Source organism: Cebidichthys violaceus, unplaced genomic scaffold (genome assembly GCF_023349555.1).
Source record: "Cebidichthys violaceus isolate CVI_PGR_0920_01 unplaced genomic scaffold, fCebVio1.0.p SCAF_10, whole genome shotgun sequence".
Lineage (NCBI taxonomy): Eukaryota > Metazoa > Chordata > Actinopteri > Perciformes > Stichaeidae > Cebidichthys > Cebidichthys violaceus.
This window is the reverse complement of record NW_027176263.1, coordinates 1,256,080-1,269,131: the sequence shown is the minus strand read 5'-3', so window position 1 is coordinate 1,269,131 and position 13,052 is coordinate 1,256,080. Positions and strand designations below refer to the sequence as shown.

At 38.8% G+C, this 13,052-nt stretch overlaps 2 protein-coding genes across 4 annotated transcripts in view; one reads left to right on the top strand and one right to left on the bottom strand.

Annotated features, from left to right (window-relative positions):
* The window catches only part of phactr2 (phosphatase and actin regulator 2), a 32,360-nt gene extending 27,787 nt beyond the window's left edge, over nucleotides 1-4,573 (top strand). For all 3 annotated transcript variants that reach the window (XM_068719755.1, XM_068719764.1, XM_068719746.1), the window contains one exon: nucleotides 295-4,573. In XM_068719755.1, coding sequence (XP_068575856.1) covers nucleotides 295-310 — 16 coding nt within the window. In that variant the 3' untranslated portion in view covers nucleotides 311-4,573. The remainder of the gene's footprint in view (nucleotides 1-294) is intronic.
* Nucleotides 4,574-11,442: 6,869 nt separating this feature from the next.
* Nucleotides 11,443-12,605, bottom strand: sf3b5 (splicing factor 3b, subunit 5). The gene is made up of 2 exons (XM_068717036.1): nucleotides 12,501-12,605; nucleotides 11,443-11,940 (listed from the first exon to the last, which is right to left on the bottom strand). Exon 2 carries the CDS (start codon nucleotides 11,917-11,919, stop codon nucleotides 11,659-11,661), a length of 261 nt encoding a protein of 86 aa, XP_068573137.1. The 5' UTR covers nucleotides 11,920-11,940; nucleotides 12,501-12,605; the 3' UTR covers nucleotides 11,443-11,658.
* Between the last annotated feature and the right edge of the window lie 447 nt (nucleotides 12,606-13,052).

Genomic DNA, 13,052 nt, shown 5'->3' with positions numbered 1-13,052 from the left:
GCAGTGTTTTGATCAGTCATAAATCCTCAGCACAAAAAAACTCCAAAAACATCATAACACCAGACGATTTTCATTCCCTTAAGCAATTGGCTGCAGCTCAGGGCATCTATGATCGAATGCACATAATTTTTGTATGTGGTTTAGGGCTGTCACTTTAAAAAAAAAAAAAATCAAGTTGGAACAAATGAGAACTAACAACCCATTGCAATGTAACCCTGAACTACGTTGTACACGTGTATGATTGATTTGTAGATATTATATTTATATTGTGCATGTCTGTGTTTGTATTTCCAGATTCCATCGGCCCTAAGCGCTCTCGCTGCCAGCTGGACGTCAGCACCACAAGCTCTCCGGTCCACAGCTCCCAGCAGTCCCCCCGGCCCTCCAGACCCTCAGACCCTCAGACCCTCAGTACACAGCTCAGTCCATTTTGCTTTGGGATCATCTTGCAAATGATGATATACATTTATGTCTATAGTGACAGTAACAGGGTGTGTCTTAAGGCCTTGGCCATCCATGGACACCAGTGAAACATTTGCACATATCTATAGTCAGAACATTGGTGTGCATAGCGCTCTGATTAGAATATTTATTGCAGATGGCCAGAACATGCTGGTATGTGATGCTTTTTTGTTTATTTGTTTTGGTTCACTCCATCATAGAGAGGCTCCAGGGAGGGAATAATTGGGCAAATGTACCTTCTTAGTAAAGTGAATGTGGCTCAGCTGTACTCAAGAATTTGTGTACTTGCCAAGGTATGCCTTGTTACTAACTGCCAAATGTCCATATATGGACATCCTCCTCGAACAGGAAATGGCAGCGATTGGATGGTTGCGTGCTGGTGTCAGTGCCTGTGTCGTAGATCAGAGGGGAGGAGAGGCAGTTTGTTCTGCTCCGATGTGCCTCTCGGAGTTGAAATACTGCAGTTCAGTTTTAGACTTAAAGTATATTGCCACTAGAGGGCATTATAACATTAGAGTTATAGTCTGTGAGGATGAAGATGTGAATGTAGATGAAGAATAATCTGCAAGTGTTGTATTTATAACTGCCGAAGCCAAGGGATCGGTGGGCGCCCGAGGCTCTTAACAGTGAAGTGCAATGGGAGTCACTCCAGTTCTAGACAATTCTAATCCCTCGGCACTGCTGATGATACACGATGACCATGTACCATCATATTCTGTGTCTTATGTTGACTTAAGTGCAAACCTCTGTTCACAAAGTGCGGGACTGGCTGTTTAGAGGATCTACTTTTCAAGCTTTGACTTCAGTTTTTTTAATTTTAGGCTGAAGCTCTAATTTGGTGCCAAAGAAAAAGCTGATATTTGATTTTATGTTGGTCTTTTGTGTGGCGGATTTCCTGCGATAAATGGTGAACAGGCACTGAGAGTTTCCCCACTGAAGCAATCAACAGTTCTCTTGAAGAAGTCGAGAAGTACTTTATTTTCCATTTCCTTGAATGTGCTTTTGCGATTTAATCTGTCAGCCCATGATGGATACGCAAGGAGAGACCTGCTGACAAGTGGTCCTTATACATTTCGCCCGAAGATGCACCTTAAACCCAGTGGTAAAGATCTGTTTTCATCAACACACAGTTTGATTTATGTCAGGCATGTAAAGCAAAAGTAATATATTGATATGAGTTATAGTAATCTAAGCAGACACAAGGGAGGGTATGAAGCAGCAGAATGTATTTCTTGGAAATATGTTTTTCGACTTTAGATTTATGGTTTGTCAGCAACGTGGCTGAGGTGGTTTAGTTTTATGGATCTCTAGTGTTCACCTTCGAAGCAGTTATAGATTTTCTTCTTTGAAGTGCTCCAATACTCAAGATGTATGTTAATGCAAACGTAAAGGGGATCAATTAATAATGCTTTGTTTTTGTGTGAATGCCAGAATGTCTTGCTGAGCTATCAGAAAAAGAAAAGTCAAGAGGCGAAATGTGGAAGGACAGGTCTGCAGACAGAGAACCTGAACTTATAACTTGCTCTCAACTATATAATGTAACTAATATACGAAGCTGGGGCAGAAATAAACCAAAACTTGGCCTAGATGTTCATATAAGAATTAAACATAAACGTTCATATAGGAATTAAACAAAAACATGTTTTTCTTCCCAGCACATTTGGACTATAGAGGAGATATTGGCTGACAAGTGGTTGACAAATTGAGCTTGCTGACGTCCAAAGGCTGTTCTCATAATAGACCTCCAACCTCGACAACACTCGTCATTCTTACAAACAAGAACTGAAAAGATAGATTTATTCTTTCTGCTTCTGAATGTGAATGAGCTTGTAACATGAAATGATGCACAGTGATGGAAAAGAACCAACAGTATTCATTCATGCCAATGTCTATGTTGCTATATATATTGATTATTTTGTACACATACATGTATATCGAGCATGTGCATACATTGAATTCAATTTTACTACCAATATGACCCAATAGAGCTTTGATGTGAATGTTTTAAACTCGTACTTTTAGTTGTCTTATTTTTTTTATTTGCCCCAGACAATAAGAAAGAAATGAAGAGTTCAGAACATGTGTCAGTGCTGTTTCTAGGCAGCATATTGAAAACAGAATGTTGAATAACTGCCACGTCTTAATAACCAAACCTACCTGCTACCTAAACAGACCATGGACAAGCAATACGGGAAGGTAACAATCAATATCTTACTCTGTATTCTGTTCCACCTTAACTTTAACTGAAGTCGGGTGCAATGCAGTAGATATTTCATGGATGGAGACTCAGTTTAAAAGCAATTTATAATCCTTTCTGGACTTCACTTTTGATTTATTTCTTCAGATGACCATAGGTCACCGTGCACAAACTATAAAACAAAAAAAACAGGATGTGACTTGAAATTTTATTTGGTTCAGACACAGGATAAAATCCAGATGCATTTTATAAGTGAGTAAACATGATTCGGTCTATGAAGGTGAACATAATGCATCAGAGACTGTAATAAACATTTTAGATACACACATATAAAGTGTTTGTGGATCAGCTTTGATCATAAATATGCTGCTTGTATCTCTGTAGAAAAGACAAGTTAATCTATAAAGCATTACTGGTAGCATTTATTGTAACTGAGCCTATTTAGCATTTATAAGCAGTATATAGTTGATGAGTAAAAGTTCATATAGGTTTAAGCAGATAAAAAGACATTTAAAGCAGCTATAACTGAAGTGAGTTCAGCTCCCACTTCTCTCATGGCATCATTTTGTGGAGACCAAAAACAGAGCTGAAAGAGAGTGAATATTAGATTTATATTTGCCAGTTGGGCTCAAACATGACTCCAAATAATTTGTAAATAAGTCGATGTTTGCCATATCAACTGAAAAGTTGAGAATATGTAAAATATTACATATGTAAAATATTATAACCTATTCGTTATTGTATATAATAATGTCTAGTTGACTTGATGACAAGTATTTAACACATGTCTGGATGATTTTAAATGTGTGAATAGCTCATAGTTAAACAGCCATGAAACACTGTGCTATCAATCATTTATTAGCTGTTTATGCAACAATTATGATGCTACATCGTGGAAGTTAGAATTGGTGACAAAGTACATTCATACACTTAAAAATGCCTTTGTATTTGCTTAGAACTACATTATAGATACAAACCTTTTATACTGCTTATAAATAAATAAGTGGTGAAAATAAATGTGTTACATAATAGGAATACACTGTTTGTGTAAATCCAAGGTTAGAGCTTGTTACCTATTTTAACACACAGCTGACTTTCTAATAGTGAAACTACTTCACAGGGGAGTCCTGGTCTGGACTGTCATCACATCTATATCTTATTTTTTCCCATGCAACACTGATGCATAAATCCATGTTGTAGTCCAGAATGAGTTGTAGGTGTTGAAATATGACCAGTCAGTATTAATCACAAGGAGCGAGTCCTGTAAAAGCTTTCATCTCACATATGGAACTGTGAAAGAAACACAATAAACCCAAAGAAAAGTTATAATAACCCAACGCTCATATCTTTGCATCGTATTAAACATACAATTCCTGCCATTATATTTATTTATTTTTAAATCATTAAAATTCCAGTTGAGTTGGTTTAAAGCATTCACAGACACTTTGACACTTGTTTTTCCCAGCTGCTGCTGTTAATTTGCAGCACTTGGAGGCTTCCACCATGAAGATGACAATGTTTACATTTGAGGATGTCTGCTGTTGTAGTGGTGCTTGAGGCTTCCTTTATCACTCCCACAAATCAACCCCCCCCCCCCCCCCCCCCCCCCCCCCCCCCCCACCACCACACACACACCAAATAAAATCAGAAAGCCATAATCAGACTACTGCTGATGACCGTAAAGCCTTTATTCTTCAACATGTCATCTTTTCTTGATCATGTGAAATTCACAGTCAGGTATCATGATAGGGATCACAAGTGTCAGTCACAATATAAACCCTCCAGCTTTAAATGCATTGATCTTTTTTTATTTTTTATTAAAGTCATAGGATGATGTCATATATCCCCAAAACAGCTACTGTTACGTCCAAACTGTGTACATTGTTTTTGTATATAAAGAATCATGGAAAAATCTCTATTTTGTCATCTTGTTTTTTTCTCGTCATGTGATCAGTAAATACTTCAATCACTTAAGTAAAAATAGGCTTGAGCTTATTACACAGGAATATATAAATAAAAGTGTGTCAGCAGTAATATGGATGCAAACAGAGTCCTGAGTATTGTGATTTGTTTTTATAGATTCAGATAATACATTTACACGTGCCCAACAGGCCTGTAAGAAAACATGATATTTCATTAATCGCCCTTCTTTTTTACTATTGTATTATTGCCGGCTTTACTCCTCAAAGCTAGTTTTAGGAGGCAGATTTCAGAAGGCCATATTTCCTAAATCATTATTCAGAGACATTAAATGGAGTCTTAGTCTCAGTATGGTTTTATTTTTAAATACATTACATCATTCCTTTCAGAACTCCTGAAATAATTAAAAGCTGCACTAATTTGTATTCCCACTAATGTCACAATGAGAGAAATCTACAGCATCTCTGGAAATTTAAATGTGTGCCTTTCAAGGATATTATTCTTTTTTTTTTAAAAGAAGAAAGCTTTTAACGCAGCTTTTCTCTTCACCTTCCGTGTGCCCTGAATTTGAATAATTGTCGAGGGTGACAGCGTAATGACTCTTTAACAAATATGTATTAAACTCGCTAGGCTTTTTGGCTCACACCGAGATTCTGGGTTACAAAAGGCCAAACTAATCTGCTAAAAGTGAGATGACACATATGTATTTTAATCAGCTACGCACGCAATAGTGTGGCTCAGGGGAACAAGGGTCTGTTAGTCACTCCACCACTTCAGACTGAAATATCATAACTGTCGGACGGATTGTATAAATGTTCATTGTGACTTTGGTGATCCTCCGAACTTTCTTCCTGTGCCATCACGGCATCTACATTTGTAGTTTTGAGTGAGATGTCTCAACAACTATTAGATGTATTGCTATGAAATTTGAACATTCATGCCCATTCATGATGAATTGTAACAACATTCACCATCACATACATTTTTTTATTCAATCGCTTAATTTATTAAGTATGTAAAACTAATGACATTCCCATCAACCTCAGCTGTGCTTTGTGTCAAGTGCAAATTAGCGAATGTTAGCATGAAACTATGATTATGAACATTTTGAATCCGCTGAACATCGGCATGTTGGCATTGTCATTGTGAGCATATGTTAGCGTTGAGCTTAAAGCCTCACAGAGCTGCTGCAGACACTTGTGTTAATGATGTCTAGTCTTTCTCTCTTTTCGTCAAATCCACATTGATGTGATTAAAGTAATGTATCACTGTATACTGAAGTTAAAATAAGAGCATCAACACTGACAAATTTGGTAGTCTGTTAATATTTCTCTACCCGTCTTTTCACACTTGTGGCTCAGTTGCAAGGAACTCTGATAAAACAAAATAAATCAATCACTTTTTTTTCATGTCATAATACAAATCAGTTTAATTTGACAACTGCAAAATAAGACGGTTCCAGTAACTCTAATAGCTGCTCCCCAAACAGGGATATATGAATGCATGTTCAGCCATCAATTTGCAAACCCAATGTGACAAAGAGGGCTGAGAGTCAAACCGCTTTGCCATTAAAACTACATTTTGCCAAATAGATTTTATGGTCTCAGAGTGCATGGCATCTTAATGCATTTGTTGCCAGCATCCTTGAACCTTTGAGCTAGTGTGTGTTTTGGTTTATATGGGAGGATCTCTATGTGAACCACCATTAAAGTATCAAAGCACCATGTGTTCTATTCAGCCTCATCCAGAGTACGAGCCGGCCTTTTAAAGAGGATGTGGCTGTAATGGATTGATTCTGAAGAAGAGGACAAGGAAATGAAAGCCGGAGAGTGAAGGAGACGAGGGACGAGGAGATTCGGAAATTTAGATCGCAGAGGCAGTGATGGTAGGAAATGAGAGACAGTCAGAGGTGTGAATCCCCTTCAACTTTAATTGCCGTCTCTGATAACCTGCTGCCTTTGGAACTGATTTTACAGAACATATGTGCAACAGCTTGACCTCAGTGACAGGTAAGGTGTGAATTAAAGTTCTGGATTTGCTTGTGATGTACGGCCTCTTGTCGACTTTGCTGCTCCCTTGCACAATAGACATCGGTGATAATCGATTTTATAGAGCAAAACAGGACAGCTAGGAGAGCTAGATAACTGGAGCAGCTGGTGCTTACACCTGGAAGATGCCCTCCGGGACCACAGCGATCATAAACCTCCTGCTCTCTCACAGACACACACTTCTCTCACCTCGCCACATCCACTCCGTAAATCCTCACCTTAATCTTTAAAGTTTTTTTACGAAAAAAATCGAAAACTAAGTTCGCTTTTAATTTCCTTTGCTCAGAACTGTCATGAAAAGGTAATTGTTCTGTAAGAAGTGAGGGTGACAACTTGTATTTCAAAAAGTGAAACAGGATTTGTCATTGCGCAAAACTGCTTCTGAGACTGCTCCGACGAAACACAAAGTATTTCGTCAGAAAGACCCAGAATACATTCGCTTACCTCTTCTGAGGGCCGTTAATCCATCTCTGTTTGCATTTAATGAGAGAAGACGATGCCAGGCACTCTCCAGCATTCTTCACAGAAAATATTCATTTTCTCTCCCCCGCTGAAGAGTCATTAGCCGTGTGTTTTATCTTGGATGTTTCCACTCCACTGGTAAGCCTATCTGAGTAGTAGAGATGGAGAGAGAAAGTGGAATAAAAGGAGGAGGGGGTGAGGTTTGAAGGAGGGGGTGTGAGTGGTTAAGAAAAAGAGAGTGGAGGAGAACAATGGAGAAGGAGGGTTAAGGCAGATGGATAAAATAGGAGGCTGGGAGAGAAGGGCAAAGATAATTGGCTTGTGGGTGCATTCATATTTGACGAGGGTGAATGTGCTTCCTTGACCTTTTCACCGCCTGACTGAGGTCCTGTGTAATCAGAGAGCCAAATGTGACGCTCACATAAGCGTGAACACATACAGGGCGAGTGGTTATTGAAAGATGTCACTCACTGTATTAGGCACCTTTTAAAAATGCAAACATGCAACGATGTCATTGCTGTTTCCAGTCTAATTATAGCTTTCAAAGAGTCACGTGTAGGAACACAATTAATTGGCTCACTAACAAGGCACCGCAGGGTCCTGAGTGGCCACAGAGGTGAGGTGATAATGAACTGCCATGTGAGATTAGATCGATGCAGTGGGTGTTGAACTGTGAGAGGTTTAAGCTGGCCTGTACTTACTAACCTCAGTACCAGCGAGATGGGTCCTCACCAGCGGAAAAAAAAAAAAAGTTAGTACATTTAAACTGCTTCAAGTGGAGCTGAACTTCATCTCTCTGTAGGTTTCAGCTTGAGTACCTCTGGAAATTAAGAAAACAGTGTGGGTGAGGAAAAGGTTCTGCATATCCAAAATGATTATTAATTGCAAATGTACCAAATTTAATGAGAATAGTCTTTGAGTTATTTCATTCTTACCGACAAATGTCAACCTCATGGTGGTGCTGGGGAAAAGTCAGGGGATTACCATTAGGATTCATCCTCTGGGGACCATGAATGACTGTACGATTGCATGGCAATCTATCCGATAGTTGTGTTAAATGAATCTGGACCGAAGTGACACAAAATCCTGAGTTATGGGCTGCATATGCAGAAGGGGATCCATTATCACTCCTAATTATGTACTTGGTTCATTACCCTGCAAGCACTAAATTGAAAATATACAAGGAAGACAATTTCTTTTTGTGTGTTAAGCCACATTTTGGTGGTTCCACTTTGGTCTCAGAATATAATAAAGCTCAGCTGCTGTGCTTTTCTTTGAGTTCAATTTTTTTGGGTTTTGGATATAGATCAACAACCTCAAAACCAGATGGTATGAAATTAAAAAGTATAGAAGTTAATTAAATATTTCTAACATGCACTTAAAGAAAACAAGACATTTTATTTCACAAATATCAGGGTCTATGCGTCAGCTCGGGGCCTTAGTGGGGTATTCAATACATTTATTCCCTTCACCTCATATGTGATCAGTTTCTCCTGCAAATATAACATGTGTATTATGAGTGTCCTTGTACTGTTAAAGTCTTTATAGTGAGTTTGTGTTTGTTGGCAGGCAGGGCACAGTATTTCTAGTCATTGTGAAGGTCTCCAGAAGGAAAAAAACAAGATGTTTTAAATTCACTGCTCTTTGCTGAATGAAAACACTTTATAGAAAATTTTTTGATGTTGGCACATTATATTATAATGTTTCACGTACCGACACGTTTTTTTCACCACAGTAATTGAACATTACGATGATTATACTTTTTTCAAGGTGAAAAATGGAGGCGTGGGGAGATATAAAAGTCATCCTGATCAGCCCATTTAATCATTTCTCCTGTCTGCTGGGGATTTTCTCAGTAGATTAAAAGCATTTTCATTTTTCTTCTTTAGAGAAAACATTGTAAATTTAAAAAAAAGAAGCTGTGCAGAGGAGGTCTCTCTCACAGTGCTTTACCTAAAACGTGGGTAGGAAGCTGTATTTGAGTCTATGATCAAAGTACACCCACCTGCAAGCCTTATTCCCATTAAAAAGTCCATCTCCACTAATGTAGCTGGAAACTGTGGAGCAGACGTCTATTTATGTGCTCAGAGCAAACAAGTCAAGCATTTCATGCGAATGTTTTATGTGTGTGTGTGTGTGTGTGTGTGTGTGTGTGTGCGCGTGCGCGCGCGCGCGTGACGGCACACCGACAGACCTCACGCTGCTTTCATGCCTGACTTGGCAGCGCCGTTTTCACGATTCTCACAGTGAGGACAGATGGCAAGGACTTACCCCACTAAGTAACCCTCCAACACACACACACACACAAACACACAGCCAGACGTGAAGTGCAACACAAGAACTTCATTGGAACCCACTGACATGTCTCTCAATCCAACAATGAGTCATGCATAGCATCCTCTCCCACCAAGTGTTTGTATTTATGTGTGATTTTGGCTGGCAGCGTGCTTTGATAAATCACCTGAAGTCAGCAAGTCAAACCCTCAGCGCCTGCTGCTCGTTTCCAGTCACACGTCTCACTTTGCCTGTTGCCAACAAACGCCTTGTACCGACTGCAACTCCAAGCCTCTACTCTACATCAAACATCCTGAGGCGATTTGCGTTGTGACATAATTTTCTCATGGCTGGTGTAAACAGACACTCCTGATCAAAGGCACTGATTCAAATTCAACCCTGGAATAATGTTCTCAATGTCTGCCATGAGCTGTGTTTCAAGACGTTGCCGCTGCTTGAGAAGTTAATTTGCACTTTGAAATCTAATTGCTATCACTTGCTTTTCAGGTATGCAAATGAAAATAAACCAGACAGCGCAATTAGTAGCTTCATTAAGCACAAAAAACATATATGAACATCAGCCACCTCTTCAAATTAAGTTCTTTGATTTTTTTTTTTTCCTTGACTTGAAGGATAAACTGTTTTCCATGAAATAGACAATACACGTTAAACACGTAGCAATGTATAACTTTACTCGGCAATCAGACGTAACGAGACACAGCGTGGTCAGGATGTGTGGGTAAGTGGGTGACCGTGGCTAAGTGGAGAGCAGGGCCGCCTTTCAATCAGAGGGTCAGCGGTTCAATCCCCAGCTCCTGCTCCGCTAGTCTCATGTCAATGTGTCCTTGAGCAAGACACTTAACCCCAAAATTGCTCCCGTAGCTGCGTCTACTGGTACTTACTGAATTGTAAGTCGCTTTGGAGGAAAGCATCTGCTAAATGACCGTAATGTAATGTAATGTAAGTGCACAGCTGATCTGTGTGCACTCAAATGTGTGGGTGGATGATTGGGTACGTTTTTGTGTGTGTGTGTGTGTGTGTCCGCCTAAATGTGGTGCATGTGTGTGAGACTGTGTGGGTGGACAACAGTTTGTTGAATCGGCGAGGCCAAACAAATGAAATTCACTGCTGATACATACCTCAGTGCAGTACTCACACATGCAGCCGATACGCTTTACCTGTGTTAGAGGTTTATAATGTTCTAGCCTGCAGTTTATATCTTCCAAACTGAAATCAAGTGTTATAAAATATAGATGGTGTTGCAAAAATTCAACTTCATGTATGTGCATGCATCAAATGACCTTTTATCAATACAATTTTGCACTGCTCTTAGCTTCAAAACAAGAAATCGTTTTTACAGTCCCAGTCTGAGACTTAAGTCCTATTTCGAATTAACTTTGAGTACTCTGCACACACACACACACACACGTATACTTGTGTGTGTGTGTGTGTATATGTATATGTATATGTATATATATATATATATATATATATATATATATCATTTTTTTTATCCTATATCAATTGTTAATGGTAACCAAATGTTTCTTTGTTTCCCCATTTCTATTCAGTTAATTTCTTTGTCTGAGCTTATGCACATGTTAAAGCTTCATTTACGTTATTTTATGTCCTTTTCTTCATCTTTTTTTTTCTCTTCTGTGGGACGGAATGCATACAATAGAATTTGCCTAATTTGTTCTCTTAATGGCACGGATGGAATTTACAGATAGATGCTGAATTAAAAGACTTGAATATGGAAGTGAGAGAAATTTGAATGCTTCCATACAAGACATGAGCGGTCACTGAGCAACTTAATGAGTATGAATATGTTGTGAATCAACCTAACTGAACATGTATGGAACACGTGTGTGCTACACCACCACCATTCAAATTCCAACTGAGGGAAAGTCTTTTAGAAGAATAGTGTTCATCACTTCTATTGCATAACAGAAAGTTGAAGAATCTGAACCAAGGAGTACTGAAGCTGTTGCTTACTGGTGGTGGCCCAACACCGCACTACGTCACTTTATACTGGTCGAACTTGAATTTGTCCCCTATCTGTATGAAGAAATGACTACGTTTTAAATGGTAACACATGAATTTTAATTAAATCAAAACAGAAGTTTCAACTAAGAACACAGCTCCATCAGTTAATACAATACTCGACAGATGAAAGTACACCAGTCTTTTCCATCATCTCTTCTAAAAAAAAAAGAAAGAAATGTAGATCTTGAAGCCGCTTCTTACTTTAACATTTGTAATAAAAAAAACCTCCACAGCTCACTCCAGTGTCATTTATGCATCATCGGGTTTGTCTGCTGGGGGTCCACATGGTTGGAGCATCTTCTCCATCAGGTTGAAGCGGACTCTGGCTTTGCTCTCGTTCTCGGCGACGGAGAAGTAGTTGAGCAGGTCAAAATGTCCCATGTAGGAGCAGTAAGAGTCTCTGTGCTGGTTGACCAGCCATTCCCACTTGCTCGTGTCGGCGTGTCCTGTACCGATGTACTTAGACTGGAGATGCTCCAGTTGACTGTGGATGTTGTATCTATCGGTCATTCTCGCTGAGTCTCAGAGGATCTAGACAAAAGTCAGATGCAATATCAGTTAATATATTCGCGCTGAGGCAAACTAGTTGAATTTTAGCACTGTAAGCGACTGTATTCGTTTTTAGTTAATAGGGCTAACGTTACATATCTGGCTCAAGTTAGTGGTTGTAAAATGAACCACTTTCTGTGTGCTTGAGCTAGCTACGTGCTCAAAGTAAAGTAAATACCTCCCTCGCTATGAGCCATAATACATTAATGTTAAACGTTTAGAATGCTAACGTTATACTATTATTAATAATGTTACGTTAGCATAACAATACAGCTCAGTCATTATAAAGTCAACTACCTTCTACGTTTTTGACATAGTTACTTGCTTAATACAACCATCAAACAGAAATAAAATTGCTCCCTTGCTTCGAATTGCTTTAGCATGCTAACGTTGCTTTCAATGGCTTTCTGGCTAACAGTAACGCGGAGTTAGCTAATGCTAGCTGAACAAAAGTATCCTCGAACCGTCACTTAAAACTGCTCTGTTAGCTGCATATGTGTTTCTAAGTGGTCATGTAGCTTTCAAATGTAAAATAGACTTACTTGATCAAATGTGAGGAGTTCAGAGCGAAGGCTGAAGATGTAAATAATCTTTCGGTGCGTTCGTAGTTCGTTGCAATGCAATGAAACGATGACTTCCGGTCGGTTTCCCGTTTATAAGGAACCGGGGAGAAACAAAGCATGTAACTCTTTAGTTCCTCTTCTCCAATTCCAAACAAAATATGCTTTAATGGCCATGACGATTAAGTACAGTGTTGTATGGTTTAATACAAATAGATAAGAGATAACGTTAAACGATTAAGTACAAAGTTGTACATGGTTTAATAAAAATAGATAAGAGATAATGTAAAGGCAATGGTGAGAACCACACAGGAAAAAAGTGAACCTAAAAATAACAAATTTTGAACACACAAGAAATGTTAGCAGGTATAATGTTTATCACGTTTATCTTGGTTTGACAAGTTAGCATGTTCATATTTCTATTTAGCAATAAACACAAAGCTGTAGTTTATGGTATTTTTTTTCTTAAGTGAACTTGTACTACATTGTAATGTTTCTATTGGTGCTTTAATTGTGGGCAGAGTTGTTGTTCAT

Excerpts from the sequence above, each read along its gene's own strand:
- sf3b5 (XM_068717036.1), bottom strand. The coding sequence starts at position 11,919 with ATGACCGATAGATACAACATCCACAGTCAACTGGAGCATCTCCAGTCT.